General features: G+C 40.1%; 1 protein-coding gene across 1 annotated transcript in view; it reads left to right on the top strand.

Moving 5' to 3' along the window:
* b4galnt1a (beta-1,4-N-acetyl-galactosaminyl transferase 1a) overlaps positions 1-23,137 on the top strand; it is a 47,638-nt gene that overhangs the window by 7,289 nt on the left and 17,212 nt on the right. The window contains exons 4-6 of the mRNA XM_042097783.1: positions 2,723-2,829; positions 6,213-6,250; positions 6,343-6,523. Coding sequence (XP_041953717.1) covers positions 2,723-2,829; positions 6,213-6,250; positions 6,343-6,523 — 326 coding nt within the window. The remainder of the gene's footprint in view (positions 1-2,722; positions 2,830-6,212; positions 6,251-6,342; positions 6,524-23,137) is intronic.

Here is a 23,137-nt window from a genome sequence, read left to right on the forward strand (position 1 = left end):
TTTGTGTGTGTGTATGTGTGAGTGTGTATGTCTGTGTGTATGTGTGTGTATATTTTTGTGTGTGAGAGTGTGTATGTGAGTGTGTGTGTATGTCTGTGTGTGTGAATATGTGTATGTGTGTGTGTGGGAATATGTGTGTGTGTGTGTGTATGTCTGTGAGTGTGTGTGTCTCTGTGAATATGTGTGTGTGTGTGTGTGTGTGTATGTCTGTGAGTGTGTGTGTCTGTGTGTGTGAATATGTGTATGTTTGTGAGTGTATGTCTGTGTGTGTGAGTATACCTGACTACCATCGTAGTGTGTATGTCTGAGTGTGCATATCTGTGTATGTGAGTGTATATCTGTGTGTGTGTGTTTATTCTTGTGTATATCTGTGTGTATGTGTGTGTGAGTGTGTATCTGTGTGTGAGTGTGTGTATGTGTGTGTGTATGTCTCTGTATGTGTGTATGTATGAGTATGCGTATGTGTGTGTGTTTGTAGGTGTAGAAGTATGTGTGCATCTACAGTAGATACAACATTCTATCCCACCGGTCACTATTGTGACCGTTAACATGTTTACTCATTCTGCAAACACACCAAAGACATTTGAATAATTATAAATGTATATATCATAACTAGACACCTTAAAGACCATATGTACAAAAAATATTTGTCCTATGTTTATTTTAACATACTTTAAAAACCTTTTATTTGGGAGCTGTGAGGCCGTCATCCTCTTCACAAGGTGCAACCAGGAAGTAAACAGCTCTGGTCATGTGACAATTTACTCAAAACATTTGACACTGCACACATTTCACTGAAACACTCTATTGTTTCAATATTTACTGAAAGAGTATTGGGATATTCCCCAGTTACAGTTTTAGAGGCTTATAAGTACATTTTTTTTTTTTTCGGTCACAATTGTGACCGATGGGGTGAAATGGGTTAAGACCCCATATGGAAAAGGCATATTATTTAATGAGGTTTTATCACTGAAAATGTTTATTTCTGAAAACTTTGGCCAAAGTTGAGATGTGGGAAAACTCGTGGTTTCACTTTCATCAAGGGAAAACAGCGCTATTGCATTGCAACCTCGTTCGTTTGAAATCTCTGATTGACCACCTGTTCGAGGGATTTGCGACAGCCTTTCCCAGCTGTTTAACATGTTTGTAGCATATCAGTGTTCAACAGAATTATTTTTAAAAACGGAGGGGATATAGGCTATCATTTTTTTCCTAATAGCCTACTAGACCTATGTATCTCTTAGATTTCGCTAATGAGTGTTGTAGGCTAGGAGTTTTTGACGGCACTAACTTTTACAAAAGACCAGAAAACAATGTTAAGGCATTTGTGGAAAAGAAGGATGGTTTGTGTGTTTTCTTCCTACACCTCACGGTAAGCTATTTCGTTGCTCTGATTGGTTAGGTCTACCCAATTGAGTGCAGAGGCATTCCCCCCCTGTATCGGTTGAAACACACCCCATAATTATGTCCCAATGGAGCAGTATCAGACTCATATTCTGACTAGAATTGAGTATGACTACGTCAGGCTATGTAGATGCTCTTCCTTAGATCTATAAATTGCCTCAGCAATGTTTTACAACAAGCAGATTTGTGAGCAAACCAGATAATGTATAGTCTTACAGGAAAGCAATTCATGCTGTAATTGTAAGTACGAGAGAGAGAGGAGTAGTTCGCACACTGAAAGAAATTACTTAAACAAAGTCTTCAGAAAGGAGTTTTTCCATTTAATTTTGGGAGCAAGAGCAGACGTTTCAGCTGTCCGGCTATTCTCAATGCTCACAGTGAATCAACCGCCGACATACAATTAACAAGTACCCAGTTGGGTTAAGGGTAATCAAGAGACAGGGGTGGTGGGAGGGGCTTTAATTGTAATTGTAAGTACACCAGATCATTGTAGACTTAAGGCATTATAACTTGTATCTTGGTTTTAGAAATGTGCTGTCGAAAAATTCATATCAAATTATTATGGTAAATGGACTGCATTTATATAGCGCTTTTTTCGGCTCCTGCGAGCACCCAAAGCACTTTACATTATCATGCCTCACATTCAGGGGCGGACTGACAATCTGTGCGTTCTGGAAAAGTCCAGAACGGCCGTCCATCCGACGGCCGTCGACTGCCTGGCTCAGTGCCTCATTGGCCAATTAGGGCGACTGTCTAGCTCTCCACATAAATATACGTCACTCAGGCTTAATGAAAGCTATCAGTATGTCTACGCTACCAGTTGTCATTGTCATCCAAAAAAGTAAACATTTGCGCCATCGCGTTTCCAATGAATGATACTAGGCAAGATGATGCAGCCTTTATATTTCACCCCTCTCTGTGGTTCAGTCTTGCTCATAGCCTTGCGTTTCAAAAACGTGCTAGAATTGAATTCCATGTGTGCAGAACAGGTGGTGACTGTCAGTTAGAGCCAGTCATCATGGAAGAACTTGGGATAGGCCTATCAAAAACGAAAAAACAAGGCAACATAAAACTGAGTGGGAGAACAGCGACATTTAAACAGTTTTCCACCAAAGGTAGGCTATGGTCCTGTCCCAATATTTAGACTATTGACAAACTTTACCCCTCGACTCCTCTACCTCCTGAGCCACTGCCGCTCCTATAATGATCTGTTAAAGCATTCTAATAATAATAATAATAATAATAATAATAATTATTATTATTATTATTATTATTATTATTATAAGGTTTGTGGTATGATTGCTCTTTCTTTATGTAGGTCCCAGACTGCTGCAGACCTGCTTATTGTTGCTGAAGCGAACAGCCCTCTGCAGTATCCCACCCAAGGTGTAGAAGTCCGACCCCTCAAGACCATCCTGATACCTGGTAAGGGCAGGGCATACCCCTCAGGATTGTAGTGTAACATGATGAGTATGGAAAGGGCCTTGTATCAATATTAATCAAGTTTAATGGAGAGGGAGGCAGAGAGAGGGGGCCTTAGAAGTGGAGCAGCAGTCAGTGGAACACAGGTGGAAGCAAGCTTGAGCTACTCAACTTGTACCATGGGCGTAGGTTTGCATGGGGACCATGGACACTTGTCCCCACCAATATTTTGGGATGACAAAATTGTCCCTACCAGTATTTTATCAAACTCATTCTTATTATGTTTGTTGTGAAGATGTAGCCTATCCATTTTGATATTCTCATAACAGTGTTTCCTCTAGATTTTTTTTAGCAGTGGCAGCAGCCAGGCCATCTGCACCCCTACCTCCCCACAAAAAAAGTCACACTAAATATCAGAACGTTACATATAGGCTACAATATGGAAAAACCTGGAATTTCATTAGAATGTATTTCATTTCTATGGCTTAGACGTATAGGATCTGTAGCCTATAGATTAATTTGAACCTATAGCATAGTATTAACTAGAAAAACATTTCCTGAAGGAAATACAGTGCATGAAAATGCAAAAAATATGATGTAAAATATCATACAGAGTAAAAACAAACTATATTGGTTGCTAGGTAGATGAGGTTTAATATAGTCGGAATGACTGAACAGTTAAATAAGTGGATAGTTTATATAGTTAAATGATTTGCTTGGTAGATAAGGTTTAATATAGTTGGAATGATTGAACGGTTAAATAGGTGGATAATTTAAATGGTTAAATTATTTAGGTAGATAATTGACGATAACTGACAGTTGGAATGGCTCTAATATTTGCTAGCAGTTATGCTAACTATGTTATCAAAGATAATAATGTTAACCAAGTTACTTAACTTAGTTAACTTAGCTAATGTTTTCATTTTTAATAGTTATGCTAACTAGCACTATGTTAACCATGTGACTTAGGTAACCTAGCTAATCATTTTTAAAAGTCATGCTAACTATGCTAATTAACATGCTAACTATGCTAACCATGTTACTTAGCTAACTTAGCTAATCATTTTTAGCAGTTGTGCTAACTAGCATGCTAACTATGTTAACCATGTTACTTAGCTAACTTAGCTAATCATTTTTAGCAGTTTTGCTAAAAATGCTAACTAGCATGCTAACTATGCTAACCATGTTACTTAGCTAATCATTTTTAGCAGTTTTGTTAAAAATGCTAACAATGTTAGCAATGCTAACCATGCTAACTAGCTACAGTGGGTAGGAGTCATAGTTGATGACAAGTAACAGTTACAATGGCTGAACAGTTAAAAAGTTCAGTAGTTTAAAGGGTTAAATTGTTTAACAGTGAAATATTGTAGTGAGGACTTTTATTTTGAAACAGTTTTTGGCAGAGGAAGCAGTTGAACAGGATGTGTAGTCTTAATAGAGCCAGTTTGTATGCTTAAAGCCTGAGACTGGCAGTTGATGCAGGTGGCCCGAACACCTGCCATAGGATTCTAATTGCTTAACGGCTCTATTGTGATGTCATCAGCCCATGTTAAGTCTATGGGGAAATTTTGAGTAGTTTTTAATTAATAGTTTAAAAAGTATAAAAGTTACAAAGATGAAAATGTCCTAAGTAAGACCTACGCAACGCAGTTTGAATGAAGTTTCTACGTTAAACGGTTGAAGCTGCATTAAATGCGTTAGAAGAAGAAGAATAATCAGAAGAAAAAGCCTTGGAATAACCGTACAGTGCATTTTCATGCACTGTAATAAGAAGAAGCCTAGGAAGAACAGTACAGTGCATTTCCATGCACTGTAATAACACGGGGTGTCACCCCGGGATTTTTTTTTTATTCTAGTTGCTAATCACACCATTTACCGTGACTTGAAAGGGACAGGATTCAGGAACTAAAGACAGGCCCATCTTCTGTCTGACTCATGTCACGTTAACCCATGCATTAAACCACATGTCACTGCTTGAACGTTTTGTGCATGTTGTAGAAACACAACTCACAACACAGCTTTTATTTGGTACAAGTCAAATTTAGTTTTCTTTGGTTACTTTCTTAGGTTATAGTTCGCTATTCACATTACTAAGTCATCACCGCAAGTGCGTACAAAATGTTTATGGCCAAGTTTTGTGCCGTCCCCACATTTGCAAAATTGCTTACCTTGTTTTATCTCCTGCATCGAATCGCGATTGAGTGTGCATCTAATAACAGCGGAATCTCCGTGGGGAGACATCCACTCTCCATGTTTCATTTTCGCTGTTGTTGCAAGCGTAATAGGCTACGATATGGAAAATCCTTTGAATATGATCATCTCCAGAAATGAATGGGTTTTCCTTAGCCTGTGCTACACCTTTCCACCAAGTTGTACGAAAATTGTAGTTTTTGCGATGTTGACAAACAGCACATGGAAGCTCTTGATAGCGCATGCCACTAACATCTATAAAACAATATATTTATGGAATAAAACTAGACAGGTACCTCGGATTAGCATTACTGTTTATTGTTAAACTGCAATTATCTGCAGCCAGCGGAGCGCATTTAACTATGCGTCCGGAAAATAATGTGCGTCTGCCCTAATTCTGAAGCAGTGGGCACCGCTACAAAATGAAGAGGAAACACTGGGAAGAAAATTAATGTTTAAAATAGGCTACATCAATACAATATGTAATATGTGAAGTGAAACTGGACAGGCCATAATAACCTCTGATTAGTTTTACTTATTGTCAAATTGTAATGTGAGCGGCAGCTAGTGGGGGAGATACAGTATGTTGGCAGGATTATTTAAAAGGCAACTGCAACTACAATGTGAGTCTGTCCTGATTCTGATACCATGGCGGCATTGTGGCGGGCCGCCATGCTAAAATCACCGTAGAGGAAACACTGCATAAAATGTACATCTCCAGGACAACCAGTTTAGACATGCTATCACTTGAGTGTCTGAAACCGAAGTGGATTTATGTGACGCTCTTATGAAAGTGTCAAAGCATATGGCTACTTGTGGCAGACTACGCCCTTGACTTGTACTCTGTGTTACACCTTCATCAAAGGAATTCAGAGGTCTGGAGTTTCCCTGAAGCTTGTATCCTATGAAACTTGCTGAACTTGCTCTGTACATGTATACATTTTGCAACTTCCTTCACTTTTCGATCACTTTTTCAGAATGAAAGTTGGTTGGTTGGGGTTGAATACTGGCACTGTTTCACCCCCAAGTGATACAGAGAATCACAATGTGGGTGGGAACATGTTTGGTACTATGGCTTACCATGTCCTTTTTTGAGCTAAGATCCTATTTTCAACAGATAGAAACATACTGTGTTTAACATTTATTGGCTGACTGTGTCTGGAATAATATGTGCATGTAATTTGTGTTAATTGAAGGACTGGCCCTCATACAGAAGAACAGAGAACGCTATTCAGTAAGTCATCCAATTGAGTACTACTAGTGACAGTAACCTTCTTTCCCATTAGATAAAATTATTTCATGTTAACAACCTTTATTGTGTGACAGGTGAATTTGACAGCAACAATGGGCATGTTTGATATTGCTGCATTTGTGGATGAGGTTACCATCAAAGGGGAGGGGGAGATGCAGATGGCTTTGTCCAGCCGATACCTCTCAGCCCTGAACAGACAGCTGCAGTTTGTCACCTACACAAACACCCTGTTTCACCCAAACACCGCAGATACAGGTGAGTACAGATACCAGCACACAACCACAACCCTTATCGAGCCCTCTCAATAGCAAACACCACACCTGTGCAAACTGTTTGAACTATATATCTCAGCAAAATAAAAATGTCAACATTTCATTCCTTCTGATGAAATTTTTATGATATGTTGGACATGTTTTATGATTGTAATATAATTTTATCTATTCTAATCTTTCATTCTTTCTTAATCTCAGTGAGGTTAAAGCTGGCCTGTCATATCAGTTTTAGATAATGCTGGGGTCATGGAAAGGCTTCAGTAGAATATGCAACAGAAAAATAGCTCAATGGTTCTACTCAACTCTCTACTAAAGACTAAACGCATTGAGGCTATTTTCAGTCATGCTGAATCCAGTAGTTACTAATAATGCACTCTTTGTGGTAAGGAAGCATGTTGTAAGCCCTTAAAGAGTTGAGACATCTCTGAGTGTAGAGTCATTTATATGTTCTGTGAAGAATGCTTGGAGAGCACAGCATTTGTAGAATTGTAATTTAAAGCCATCTATACTATTTATCCAGTGATTTGGGGTAACATTTGCAAATAGGAGCATCCATATTGTATTGGACCATGCTTGTTCGTTATGGAGGAGATTATAATAAGCTTCACAGTTATGCCGTCAAATAAATTTTGCCTACTACCAGGCAAGCAACAAAGCAGTATTGGTTTGGAACTCTAATGAGGACAAAAGTATGAGCATTCTTTGAGGCTGTTTCCTATTGTGAAGTTAATTTTGTACAACTGTCTCACGCGATTTGTGCATACTAGTATATTTTAATTTCACCCAAAAGCTCATGTTTGTAGTATTTAAAGACTACATTATGTTAGTGTAAGTTAAAGGAGAAATCCGGTGACATTTCACATAGATCTCTGTTTCTCAAGGTCACCGAGTACTGTCAGTATGAAAAATAACAGAAACAATCGGTTTTACCTAACGCGAGTTGTTACAGCCAGCAGCTAACGCAGCCAGGCAGCTACAGCGCTACACTCTGGGGGCATGTCCGTGAGCTCCCATGTACCTGCTCCCAGAATGTAGTGCTGTAGCTGCCTGGCTGCATTTCTCCTTTAACTTGGTTTGGATGCTGCTGCAGTGGAAAGTATAACACTAGAGAAAGATGCTGTATCCTTCTGGTTTCATCTGGAATTTGTTCATTAATAAAAAATGAGGTTTATTTTTCTATCTATATTATATCAGTTGCTTGTATGGGACATACTTCTGAAAATAATAGGTTCACCCAATATTATCTGCATTCCCTAAAACATATTGCTGCTCATCTTTTTCCCCTGCACACATGTTGAGGGTGTGAAACCCCTGTTGATTGCATGTGGGATGTAGTGGGATGTCCTACTTGGAGACCTCTGTACAGTTATCAGTATCAGGCCTATTGAATGTGGTAAGAGGGACACTCAGACAGTGCCATTATGTGCTGCTGTGTGCTCCCTGTCACTCTCATGAAAAGAAATGAGTCTGCAGCCAAGTGTGAGATGGGCTGGGGTATCCTCCTCTCAAGAGCGGTTTTGACTGATGCCGGTCTCTGCTGGTTGCAGGAACAGGGCTTTCACATGCTGGGTCTGGCTCTGTGTTCTCTAGTACAGACAGAGGACGACATGGGGTTGCAAAGACATGGGGTTGTAGCTCTGCTGTATATGACATTGGTCTAAAATGGCCTGCCTTTCCAAATGAATCATATAATATAGGATTGGCTTGCGGACATTGACGTTCCAGCGAGTGTTGAAGTGGTGGTAATACTTAATTGCCACAACATTGTTGGTTCACCCTATCAACCAACTTCCTCACTTTAACTCAGAGAATATGGGGTTTTGGTCTTATTATTTGCACTCCCAAAGTGACCTTTAGTGCTGACCTGGGGTCTCATTACAGAAACTTCCTAATTATGAAATCCTATCTTACCTCAGTTTAGGATGGTATAAGACGTCACTCTTCAGGACCAATGAGGGAACTGGGAGTGGTCGAAGGAAATCGTGAAGCTTCCGCGCGCTGTTGGAAATAACAATTGATTATAGAACCCCTGTTAACCTAATGATTCTGACCCCGCTAGATATGGAGAAGTTTCAGTCAAAGTAATATTACTATCCATAGTAGGCCGATGTAGGCCTACCCACGAGACTGTTACAAGAATGCCTTCTAGCTATTTAATTAGACTCAACTTCCCCAAGAATAGTGTGCGAGGCCCTCCTCGGCTGACTAATTCGGGAGGCGCCATTTACTGAGTAATGATCCTAGTGTGAAAGTTGGTCAGAGGCTAAAGTGCTGGCCTGGACCACTATACTCATCTGGACAGAACATCTTACCGAAGCTACAGAGGGTTCAGGGTGTGCTAAAGTTAGCTGTCTAATTCCAGACTACTAATAAAATCAGTGACCCACCACAGTACAATACGATGGCCAGTTCTCCTGGTAGCATGCCTACTTTCACTGATTTAGCCCCACGGCCCTAGGGACTAATCCTAGCCGTTCCCCCTGGCACATCTTAAACTTTGAGGGATATCTAAAGAAATTCTAGAAAACTATGCGGGTCAAAGCATAACAATTTATTTGTCAGATACAAGCTATTCATCCAATACATTATAAAAGGTACATCTAAATGAATAATGTGAAAGTTACGAAAACAGGTTAAAGGAACATTTAGGAAACCATATGAAGCAATCAGAGAATGAACATACCAGCTCAGAGGATGATGACTACACACCTTAGTGGTGCGGGAGATTCTGACTACAGAATGGGTCCTAGAATGTTCTGTAAACTTCACTTAAATAGGCTACCTAGTTTGTAGTTGGTTACATTGATATGGAGCAAATGATTGGAGGTCAGCTGATTTGGGATCACATGGTTGGAGGTCATCTGATTTGAGAGTACTTTGATGAGACTTGAGACCATTGTTGTAGTGAGAGTGAATCAATCAAGACATGACAAGGTATACATTTGATTACATTTCCTGTCCCTACAGTTAACTGCTCCTGTGGACATGTGACAGTAGGCCCACAATAGGCCCACACTTAGTAATTGATCAAGAGTCAATATATGACTGAAAAGATTATCATCAGCCTGGTAATTAGGATCCTTACAATGGCATTTAGGATTTTTGGTATTACAGAAGTATGTTTCCTAACTGCATTTAGGAAAAAATCCTATCTTAACTTAACAGATCCATCCTAACTCAATAATTTCCTAGCTTAGTAATCCTAATTTAGAATGGCACAGACCCTGTCCTAAATTCAAAATAACTGCCAAAACTGACTGCAACAGTCTTGTTGGGTTGTTGCCTAGCCTATGACAAGATGAGGAACATGACTGTTAAAGCATATCACACTAAATAAGTGAAAACTTTGACAAGCAATATACAATGTATAAGCTATGTGTTTTAAAACATTTATAACATGTATAACAAATAAATCTTTATAACAGAATATTAGGCTATGATTTATCATTATCACCCAGAGAGAAGAAATACTCTTTTCTGATTGGCTGGCGGGGTGGCTTTTAATTCTGAATAACGGGACACCTATGAAGTAGATCTGGTAAAAAAAGTTTAATCGCCGTTCCATATCAATGCTTATGAATGGTAACTATAACAACCATAGTAGGACGACGGTTGAGCCTGGAGGCAGGCTTCGCAACAATGGAATCAACTGTAAACAAGCTAACTGTCCATGCTATGGCTGTTATAGGGCCAACGACAAGTTGTACAATAAGCTGAACTAGTGGGCTTCTTTTTAAATGGAACCGCGTGTTTCCTTTGCGTGCTATAAAGGCATGGCTTTACAGTGGCAACCGGGTGATAAGCGGGATGACGGCGTTCGAGGTGTGTCCAGTTATACGGAATTAATGGACTCGGGCGGAGGCAACTCGCCCTCGCCCATTAATTCCGTATACCAGGACACCTCGGCGGCCGTTATCCCTTACTTATTAGCCTAATATATTTTTGTTTTTCCTCTTTTTATCCTGCACATCAAATTAATCAATATTGACAGACTCTCTGGCATGACAGGACGATTGCCGATTTAACAATCTAACTGGCAGTTACAGTTTTCTGTACAGTTTTTACAGAATTTCTTAAGTTAAGATAAGATAGGAGGTCTGAGGTAAGATCAATAAAGTATCTATCTATCTATCTATCTATCTATCTATGAGTTTAGGAACTGCTTCTGTGATAGGAAGATAAGATTTTTCCTATCTTTGAAATTTAAGTTAAGATAGGACAAGCAGGTAGGATATTTTTCTGTAATGAGGCCCCTGGTCTCTATCTTTAGAAATCCATGTGCAGACAGGGGCTTAACCGTGAGGCAGGTCTCAGTTCTTCTATTGATTCCCATTTGCACTACACTAATGAATCTGAGAATATTTGGGCAAAAGGGATAATGACTCCCTTCACCATCACACTTGGTACCGGACACTTGGTAAGGGGGGACAGTTGGGCATATAATCTATTCATAGGCCTACACTAAGGCAGTGATTGGATGGTGTTCAGTAAAGTAATGAGTGTTTACCCATGTGAGGAGAGAGAGAGAAACACTGGTAAATAAGTGACATTTTGATAGGTTGTGTTTGAAAAAGGAAATCATTTAGATGTTTGTGTGTTAGGTAGAGAAGTGTGTTTGGTGTTTTATTAAATTGAAAACTGAAAGGCTGAGAATTAGTGTATGGTTTTGCAGATCTGGTATGGGGTAAGGGTGTTTGAGTGACATGTTTCAAATATTGTGTGATATTTTGTATGTACTGTAAACAGTATCTGTGTTGTTTTGAAAAATTCATCCTCTACAAAGGGTCTCTAAGGCAATGATTGGATTGTGTTCAGTAAAGTGTTTACACATGTGCGTGGGAGTACTGTAACTGAGAACTGAGAATAAGTGGTGAACAAATGGCATTTTCATAGGTTGTGTTTCAAAAAACGAAACCAAGTAACTTCCTGTTAGATTGCTGTGCATTCGGTAGGGTGTGTTGTGTTTGCAAAAGGTGTTTTATGAACATGACTCCAAGGCTGAGAATTAGTGTCTGGTTTTGCAGATCTGGTATGGGGTTATGGTATTTGAGTGATATGTTTAAAAAAAACTGTTTGACATGTAACGATTTTGTGTGTAAACAGTGGAAAAAAAATGTGAAGGGGCAGTTGATCAGATTCCGGTGAGAGTATAGTTTCAAGTTTTATTGTCGCATATACTTTGCAATATAGCAAAATTCTTATCCCACAGTCGCAGTAGTGCAAGGAGGGGTTTTGTGGGCAGCCGTGGCCCACTAGCACTCTAGACTTGTAACCGGAGGGTTGCCGGTTCGAGCCCCGACCAGTGGGCCACGGCTGAAGTGCCCTTGAGCAAGGTACCTAACCCCTCACTGCTCCCCGAGCGCCGCCGTTGTAGCAGGCAGCTCACTGCACCGGGATTAGTGTGTGCTTCACCTCACTGTGTGTTCACTGTGTGCTGAGTGTGTTTCACTAATTCACCGATTGGGTTAAATGCAGAGACCAAATTTCCCTCACGGGATCAAAAAAGTATATATACTATACTAAATACACAGGGGGGCTGCCAAACTATCCCCACATTTAATTCATTTATTTGGGATGACCAATACTGATTACAACAACACAGCATTCCAAATATTAATAAAGAGCCCATTTGTGTCTCACACAGCAACACAAACACTGCAAGCTTTACACTGTGCAAGCTTTACACTGTGCAGCTTTACAGGTAAATCAGGATAAATACATATTATCAGCTAAATCAGTGTATAAATACATATGATCAGCTAAATCAGTGGATAAATACATATTATCAGGGGTAGAGATGGCACCGCCTTCTCCATACATGCAGACTGCCTATGATGGCTGACACAGAGCAGTATTTGGCTATTTGCTTAGATTTTGTATTGTTAAGTCCAGCAATTTGCAATCCTCTAACACAGAGTCTATGAACATGTCCAAGGCTACCATAAATAAGTACAACCATTCACATGTCACAATTAGGAATTATTTGAGTAAGACGGTAGTTTCACATAGACTTTACTTTTGCACTCTCTGGCCAACAGCCTTTAAAGTAGCCTGCATATCAGTTCTAGGCTCAATTTCATTTCCAGGGAAAAGTTATTAGTTGTTGGCTATGTTTTAGCCTATGTTACAGCAGTAATTAGTGCCTGGCATGTGGGTTTTGGCATCACCATGGTTGCTTTCCACTTCCCCTCATGTCTGTCAACCATCACAGTGGACGATGATATCATCCATCAGCCCAACCCTAATTTGAAGCTGAAGGAGGTCAGCCCTAATGATTTTGGATGCAGTCCTGACAGTCCTTGACAACAGTTTGAGATTGTGAGCAGACAGGTTCTCCAGCCACACTGTGATGCATCCAGTCAGGACGCTCTCAATAGTGCAGCGATAAAAGTTCACCAGGGTTTTTGTTCCCACCCCAAAGATCTGTAGCCTCCTCAGAAAGAGCAGTCTCTGCTGTGCCTTCTTGAGGATACAAGTGGAGTGTAGGGACCATGAGAGGGAGTCGGTGATCTGTATGCCCAGAAACTGCTGACCATTTTCACAGGTGAATCATTGAGGCAGAGAGGGACGTGATTGCCACCATTCTTCCTGAACTCGAGGACTATCTTCTTAGTTTTGCTGACGTTCAGGGAGAGGTTGTTGTTGTGGCGCCATACAGTCAGGTCTCTCACTTTTTTTCTGTAGGAGGCCTCATTGTTGTTGTTAATGAGGCCATGTAGTATCACCTGCAAACTTTATTATGCTGTTTCCATGCCTTGCCACACAGTCATGAGTGAATAGACTGTATAGACTGTAGAGCAGAGGACTGAGGCAACAGAGGACTTGTGGGATGCCGTTGTTGAGAATCAGCGTGGATGATTTCCTGTTGCCTATTTTAGCCAACCACTATATCTGTTTCCTGAATGCTGAATCACTAGTCATTTCCTGTGTATTAGCCACATTCTATAAACTGCAGGTCAGCGTTTATAAAAAAAAAAACATATTAATACCATATCAACTGCCCCTGTGTATTAGGGCCTGTGTCCACCAAAAAGTTTTTTTGCGCCGATGGCGGCTATTTTTTATACAAATCCTATGAAGTTCAGCGTTCACAGCGCTCAGCGCACTCGGCAGAAAAAAGCCCTTGGCGCTGACCGTTTTTTTCCGCGGCGCTCTGAGTGCTGAAAGTTGAAATCTGTTCAACTTTTAGAACAGCGCTGGGCTCGTCAATGTCACTTCTCTCTTGCTAGCCAATTGAAATCAAGGAATGGGCCGGACCTACAGTACACTAGTAAATAAATAAATGTTCTTCCTTAATAAGTATTAAGTATTTGAACCCTATGTTAAATTCCTATAGAGGCAGGCTGAATGTTTATTTTTAAAGGCCACTTATTTCATGGATCCAGGATACTCATGATGCTCATTGAGTTCAATGCAAATCAAACCAGCTAATAGGCTAACTGAAAAACACACCATGCCAATCTCTAGGTATGGTGAAGGGTATGTGATGATGTGGGGCTATTTTAATTCCAAAGGCCAAGGGAACTTTATCAGGATGCATAGTATCCTGGGTCCATGAAATAAGTGGCCTTTAAAAATAAAAAATCTGCCTGCCTCTATGGAAATTTAACATAGGGGTGAAATACTTATTGCTCCTGCCATTTAAGGAAGAACATTTATTTATTTACAATGCGTTGCAAAATATTGCAAAATATTGTACGCTCTGCGTTGTGTTAAATCTGCGCAGTTCAGCCCTGCACACGCCCTGACTCGAACCTGCGAAACAGTTCAAGCGCACTGACAATCGAGCTAAAAGCTCAGGCTACTAGCTTTCATGCCAGCTGCACTCTTGAGGTGTCTGGGAGTGAGATCCCCCCCCCAAGTTCCTTATTTTCATATCAGAAAGTTGGCAACCCTAACACAGGCCCTTAACCTCATAGCTGAAGATTTTTTCCAAAATCAATGTATAAACCTCGGCTTATAGTTGGGAAATTACGGTATTTTGTAATGCTTACCAAAAAGGTCCTCTTCCATGTGGTTGGGACCGGATTGTAATACAGGACATGAACCTCAGGGATATTTTTATATTTTCAGTCCCAAACACTGGCAGTTTCTGCATTTTGTCTTTTCTGAAAGAAAAAAGCTTTCCAGTTCAAAGTAAAAGGAATGGGATTTTGCAGACACCTCTACCTCGGTGGTAGTGTAGTGGTTAAGGAGCTGGGCTAGCATGCAGTAGCCTGAAAGCTGTCGGTTCAATTCCCGGCTTCCACCGTTGTGCCCTTGAGTAAGGCACTTAACTCAAAGTTGCTCTGGGGACAATGCAATCCCTTGTAATATAGCTGACATATGTAAGTCACTTTGGTCAAGAAGTGTCTGCTAAATGTAATGTAATGTAACCTCAGCATTTGATCCTGGGCCTACAATTTCTTAGGCAGCAATGCTACTTCTGTTCTGTGCTCCATCAACATGTCATCATGGCCATGCAGGTGTTTAGAAATACCAAAGTTCAAACACTGGGCGCCACACATACAAAATATACATGGAATTCCATGATCTAGATGTCCTTTTCATGATATTTGGAGTACAACATGTCTGATAACAATAGCTTCAAATAGATTTAAATTTAGATCTAAATTAATTGTCATTGTGCAGTTATACAACGAACTTTGCTTGTGCAGCCCTTTAAAACAATACTCACATTCACATACACACAATAAATAGAATAAAATAAACTTAATTTAAGAGAAACATTATCAAGGCATCCCATATTGCATAGAGTCTCTAGCTGTGTAGCTGTGCTGGCTGGGGGATGGTGGTGGGGGTGATGGGGGGGTGGAGGGCAGGCAGGGGATAAAACTGTTCTGCAGTCTGGAGGTGCAGCTTTTAAAGGCCCGATAACCCCTGCCAGAAAGCAGGGAAAAGAGACAGTTTGAGGGGTGTGTCTCATCTTGCAAAATATTGTGCGGTGACGTAGTCCAATTTTGCGCGGTGACGTAGTGCGCTGACGTAGTCCAATGATTTTATCCTAAAAAAAATTGTTGGCATACCATGCAGTCATACAGTGTGTTATGATGCTCTGGATAACACAGCAGGGTTTCCCGCAGCACTTTGCAGTCAAGGCGGCCGCCTTGGCAAAACAAGCCTGCCGCCTTAACGTCGTCAAAAAAAAAAAAAAAAAACGTGTTACTTTGTCCTGTTTTCTCCCTTTCATTCCAAACCGTGACCAACGCCAATCTCCCTTCTCCGCAGAATGCATTAAAAAATAAGAAGAAACGTGTCATGACGAAAATAAGAAGAAACGCGTCGAAAAATAATCCGATTTTATAATCTTTACATATGTGATATGCCTCCGAATCAGGGGCTCGTTTCTAGAAAGCGTTGTTTGCTTACTTGCGTCGCAACCTTGGTAGTTCGCTCCATCGTTCTTGGATTTGGTGTTTCTAGAAAGGGTAGTTCGAACTCTCAATCGCAAACAAGGACGCAAAGTTTGGTCGTTTAAACTACTGCCCCTAGGCAGTCGCACTTGTGTCGTTCTTTGGTAGTTCCTGTTGGTGTCCGGAGCGCCTAACCAAAAATCACAACCGCCTAACTTACGAAGTGGATTGATCTATCCTGTAGCTTTATTTTGATTAAGAGACTGACTCCCCTACTTGGCTCATTCTTGCTATTTATGTTAATTTGAGTATTGCCTTGCTTTTTGTGAAGCTAGTATTATAATCTTCACAGACTCTTAAAATCAGCACAGATTTTCTTATGGTGCGAGATTTGCTTCTCGCTACCTGCAGGTGAACTAGTGTGACACGTAGATTCAATTGTTTTTGACTGATGTCTTGTACCTATGGTCTCTCGATGTAGAGTAACTATATACATAAATATGTATGGTCAAAACCTATTGTTGTGTCTCGTAGGCCTACTCTTACTCAGAGGTGAAAAGAAGAGATAGGATGCGAACTCTGGCCGAGCGCGTAGTGCACTGACGCGCTGCCGTTAAGCCACGAGACAATTAAAAACATATGCGATACCCAGACATTCGTCCAAGCTATATATTTTTTCCAACATAGATATTTAACACAATTAATGACACATATTGTGTAGCTGTAGCATTGTTCCAAAAAACTGAAGCCATTTGATCCTCAAGTCTGGGTTATTGGGCAAAATGCATTGTTGAAGTTCTATTCCTGCATAGTGCACAAGTCCGTTGACATTCAGCCTACGAAAACTGTCACAGAGCTAAACGAATTTTGTGGGCATGGTCTCAACTGGGCGAGCTCATGAATAGTAATGAGTTCATCAATTCCACGTCAATCTGAAGAGCTTTTGCAATTGGCCTAATTTCTCTTATTTCTTTTCAGTGGCTAGAGCTGACAGAGGAGGTAGCTGTTTATTTTCACATTCACGACATAGCACAAACACATATGGACCTAACATGTTAAAAAAAATACAGCGGGGAAAATAAATATTGAACACGTCAACATTTTTTTCAGTAAGTATACTTCCAATGAGGCTATTTGCATGAAATTTTAACCAGACATTAGTATTAACTCAGATAATCCACCCATATTAAAAAAATCCAAACATTAAAGTCCATAGGTAGAGTTATGTGTAATAAAGTGGAATGACACAGAAAAAAAGTATTGAACACACCTGCTGAAATTTCTTAAAATACTTTGTGGAAAAGCCTTTATTTGTAATGACCGCTTCAAGGCATTTCCTGTATGACGAGACTAATCAGTCACAGTATTCTGGTGTGAGTTTGGCCCATTCTTTTAAATAGATAGTCCTTTAATATTGAAGATTCCAGGGGTCCATCTTGTGAATCCTGGTCTTTAGTTAACTTCCAAAACTGTTCAATTGGATTGAAGTCAGGGCCTTGATTTCCTTTCTCTGAAACCAATTGAGAGCTTCCTTTGCTGAATGGTTTGGATCATTGTCCTGCTGGAAGGTCTAGCCATGTCTTATCCTCATCATCCTGGTGGATGTAAAGATTCTCCCGGAACAAAATGACTCCATTCATCATTCCTTCAACTGTATGAAGTCTGCTAGTATCATGAGATGAAAAACAGCCCACACCATGATGCCACCACCTCCAAACCTCACTGTTGGTAGGGTATTTTTAGGGTGATGCACAGTGCCATTTCTCCTCCAAATATGCTGTGTAGTATGACATCCAAGTTACATTTTGCTCTTGCCTGACCAGAATACATTCTCTCAGTATTTCATAGGATTGTCCAAATGTTGTGTAGCAACCTTTTCAACGAGCTTTCACATGTTTTTCTTCAGCAATAGAGTCATGCGGGACGAGCGTGCATAGAGGCCATGGCAGTGGAGTGCATTACCATACATACCAACATAATTGCCCTTAATTAGCAAAAAGAAAGAAAGAAAATCACAACTATTTTTGCAATTTTCACTTCCTCCCGCAATTTTTTTGCAACAAACAGCTAAAAACGCAACAACTTCCATCGCAATTTTTTAGAAAAGTTGTCGCGAAATCAGGCATTTTAGGTTGCAAGCAACAATCTCAAAAAATCCTTGTGAAATCCTGGAGGGACTGACTAATAAAACAAGTAGTTGAACAACATGTTGCAGTGATTTGCCGGTAGTTGAACAACATTCATATTTTCATTGTGATTCAAGCAATTTAAAAAAAAAAATATTTACATTTTTGTGTAAATAACTATAGAAACAACAAATACTTTTTGGCCATAAAAAGCAGAATCTAATATTTGCCCATCATGATGGCTGGCCACTTTTTAACGTAGCAAGACTGCACAAGAGCTATTCAGAGGATATCTGGCACTGGAATTACCAGTACAAGCAGTTTGCCAGTAAACCTCCTCCTATTTCTAAGCTTCCTCTTACCTCCTATCCGGTTCACACACAATATCACGATGAGGCAGATTCTGCTGTTCATCTGGTTGGTGGACATACTGGAAAAAACTGTTTGTTGAGTAAATATTTCACCCTCACCTCACTGACTTTACCCACTATAAAACAATGACGCGGTTGCTCAGATAAGATAAGTCTAGTCCAGAGGTTGTGAACCTGTCGATCGTCATTGACCTGATCGTTAGGTCTTTCCCAGTAGATCCCGAGAATAACAATAAAATCATATTCACCAAATTCCTGCATGCTCACCAACGTTTTTACAGGGCCTAAATTTCAGCGCGGGATTGCGGGTATAGCACATGATTTATTCAAGTCCCGCAACTCTAGCCATCATAATGCGAGAAATTCCTGCATACATTTTACAGCGCTGTCTGATTAACGTTAATCTAATAATGGAGCGTGATTGCGGGACCGGATGGACCAACTTCTGAGTTGAACCAAACGTAACCCCATGCAGAGACATACACACGCACACAGAACCAATTGCAGGTGCGCGCTCTCTCGCTCTCTCTCTCTCTCTCTCTCTATAGCTCTATTAGAACAGACAGTACTCGGCAGTGGACGTACACCACCTATATTAGAACAGAGTAATCTGGCTTGCTCTATTATCTCTCTCTCTCTCTCTCTCTCCTGGACATTTTATTGGTTTGGTTACGGCAGTGTTGGAGTGTTAAAGCTGTTCCAATTAGTTTTCCATTTTAACAAATGCATTAGTGTCTTCAGCTAATGGACTAGTTGCACGAAAGGCTCTCGGTCAGCTCATTTGTTTCCTGTGGAGCCAGGTGTGTTTGAACCTGCTGCTATTCTGAACGTAATTAGTGTCTACACGTCCTTCTTTATCGTAACATGCTGATTCACTAGGTGCAACACCCAACCGGGTCCATGTAGACACTAATTACATTCAGAACAGCGGCAGGTTCAAACACAGGGGGATGCTGCAGTTATTTCAAGACAGATTTTACCTGTTCAGAATGGAGACAATGCAGAGAGAAATCTATCTTACATAGATTACAAACAAAAAGCAGTCAAGCAACTGCTGAACCTCGGCCATGTCACGTAATATTAACCAAACAAACAAAATTCCAGCATCTACATTCTGGGTTGGATAAGGCTAACACTGTAGTAGGACCAGGTTTGGAATTTCACCATTTTAGGGGCAAGGCCACTTGGCCTTCAGTTGGGCATATCTGGTGGGGAGCACAAAGGCCACATGTCAGGGGACCACGGCCAAAGTTAATTATACATTAGTAGGCTAAACAAATGATCAAAGTTGTATTTAGCCTATTTACAGCAGTAGACCTGCATCATTGTATGAAACATTACAAAAACATAAAACATGACATATTACATAGAACTGTAAATCATCTGATCATCTAATATTTACAGATATCTAGGCTATATTTAACATTTATTTTATATTTGGCCTGTTATGAAATCATGTTTTGAACAATTTAAGCACAGCTTAGCTTTAAGAAACTCAAATAGCTTAGATGCATGCTTAGCATTTTGTGATCATTAAGGCTACTTTCACAAACTGTTAGTCAGCTGTATATCCTATGATTTTAATATTTACCAATATCTAGGCGATATTTGTAACATTTATTTTGTATTTGGCCTGTTATCAAAACATGTAGAACAATTTCACATTGTGAAACTTAAAGCCCAAATTTGGAGACATGCGTGTCGAAATTTGCTGCAAATTCGAAACCGGATTACTCTGGACAGTCTGTTGTTTATTCTGATATATGGTTTGTCATGTGTTGAACGAAGGGTTTGTGACGTATGAATGGGTAGGTAGATGGGCGCAGAACCTTATGTAGAACCTTATGTAGAATTTATGATTAAATTTAATCATATTATTTACTTTTCTCGCGAACCGTTCACCACAGCAATTAGCGGCTAACATCATTTAAAAGCTGAGAAAAAGCTCTTTCATGTGATGTGCTACTTGTGATGTCTGTGTGATGAGTAGGCTACTTCAGGAGTAGTTTAACTGAGAAGAATGGGTGAATTTGGACGCACTTTCTTTCTTGCCGTGCGCTGTCACTTTCTCCACTGCGTAAAAGACTAAATTAATTTGTGCTGTGAATGCTAAGATTATTTTGACAGGCCATAGGCTAAATAAAAATCGCTATTAGTCGGACACAAAGCAGAATATTGAAAGAAGGGGGAACCAAGGCCACAGTGGCCTGTAAACCTCTGATTTTCAAAAGAAGCATCACGGCCAAGGCAAAAGGACCAACGACGGCCATGGCCGTCGTGGCCGCCATGAAATTCCTACCCTGAGTAGGGCCAAAATATGGTGATCCTTTTCCTTAAGATTTGAGGTAGACTAAGACCAGACTACATTTTTCCCAAAAGCATCATGGGCTCTGGCGGCAGGACTCTCGCACACACACGTCATGTTCCTGGATGATATCAGCTGCATTTGGGCCAAAGAGGGCGTAGAATGCGTTTCTTCTTCAACGCCACCCCAAAACACTCTTGCACAGGCAGCATACCACACACTGTGGGACACTCACAAGTGGGACACTCACAAAGAGCAGACAATGTCAGACTTATTGAGTAGCCTAAGCCTAATATGTTCACACATCATGCAACAAAAAAATATGACATTGGTGTAACAATTTAATAATCTAATAAAATAATTATTTATGCATTTAGCATTATTTATGTCTGTGTGTGTCATAGGCATACCAAGAGATGGTTTATCCAGTTATATGCAGATGTAAATGTTTTTCTATTTATGACTTTAAGCCAATGTAGGTCTGAAGTTCATAAGACATTCGTAAGCAGGACTTTACAAACTAGTTTGAAACTACTTACACACTACTAACTATATTGCCTTTTTTGTACCTGTGACAGCAGCATTTCTATTTTATTCTATTCAATCTGCAAAAACAATTCAATCTTTTATGGAGGAATTCAACATATCTGATCCTTTCCTGTTTTCTATATCCGAACAGTAAACAATACTCTTTTGTCCATCAAACATTCACACGTATTGATTATTTTTAAATAAATAACAATTTATTACGTTCTGTTGAGTCTGTAACATATAATCCCATAGTAATATCCGACCACGCGCCGATCTCCTTGACAATAGGTTTTGACGGACTTAATTCAACACGCCCACCTTGGCGCTTCAAAACTCGCCTGCTATCTAGTGATGACTTTGTCCAATCCATCTCCAATCAGATCAACACCTTCATAGAGATTAATAAAACTCCTGATATATCTGCATCAACTCTATGGAAGGCATTGAAAGTGCATCTCAGAGGAAGCATTATTTCATACACTGCGTTTGAAAGGAAGACAAGGGAGGCAGAATTGTCTAGGCTGATGCAGAAAATTGGTCAACTTGACAATATGCAACCAACCCCTTCCCTGATCTATAAGAAGATCTAAGAACGCCTTGTCCTTCAAGCAAACTTTAATATTTGTTCTATGCAGAAAAGGGGAGAACTGCTGTTTAGATCTAGATACAAGTATTATGAACAGAAGGGAGAAGGCAGGCTGTCTGCTTGCACACCAACTCAAACAGGAATCCTCATCTCACCAGATCCTTCAAAGTAGAACCCCTGTGGGCATAACAACAGATCCAAAACAAATTAATGATCACTTTTTTTGATCACTTTTTAATGATTTTGATTCAATAGACATCCCAATAGCGGATGAGGAGGCTGCTAGCAGATTGGATCAGCCACTGTCAGTGGAAGAACTTGGGACTGCTATGGCCACAATGCACTGTGGAAAGTGTCCAGGACCTGATGGCTACCCCATAGAGTTTTACAGATTTGTTTTCCACTATTGGCTCCCCTACTGGTCGATATGTACCGTATAATGAATAATATACAAAGCATACCCTTCCATCAACTCTCACTCAAACCACCAACTCTTAAGAAGAACAAAGACCCTTTGGACTGTACTTCTTATCACCCTATTAGTTTATTGAATGTGGATTTAAAGTTACTTTCTAAATTATTAGCACTCCCCTTAGACCCTAATACTGCTGACCATCATATCTATATTTATTAGAAATAGGTATTCATTCTACAGCCTAAGACATCTTTATAATATAATCTATAACCAACCCTTATCTAGTACTCCTGAAGCCTTGATCTCCCTTGCGGACAAAGCATTCGATCGGGTGGAATGGGCATACCTCTTTTACACAATGCAGCAATTTGGCCTTGGACATAAATTTATCACATGGGCCCAACTATTATATTCTGCCCCTAAGGGTTCAGTCAGGACTAATAACAACTTCTCTGAATATTTCTGCTTACACCGCTCCACTCGACAGGGATGCCATTTGAGCCCTCTTCTATTTGCTATAGTAATTGAGCCACTGGCTGTTCTTCTTAGATCCAATCGGAGAATTTCAGGCGTATTTAGATCAGGTATAGAACACAAGGTGTCGCTTTATGCGGACGATCTTTTGCTCTATGTATCAAACCTGTCTACATCTATACCTGCAGAACTTCAATCTCTTACAACATTTGGCTCTATATCAGGCTACAAATTAAACTTCAGCAAAAGTGAGTTGTTCCCGTTAAATGCTGCAGCCAGAGCATACCCTACCCATTTTTTCCCATTACAGATAGCAAACCACAGATTTACCTACCTAGGAGTACAGATCACAGACAAGTTCCATGATTTATACAAATTCAATTTTGCCAGTCTGCTGTCCCGCGTACAGAAAGACTTTGAACAGTGGTCTTTACTG

The sequence above is a fragment of the Alosa sapidissima genome, chromosome 7 (genome assembly GCF_018492685.1).
Source record: "Alosa sapidissima isolate fAloSap1 chromosome 7, fAloSap1.pri, whole genome shotgun sequence".
NCBI lineage: Eukaryota > Metazoa > Chordata > Actinopteri > Clupeiformes > Clupeidae > Alosa > Alosa sapidissima.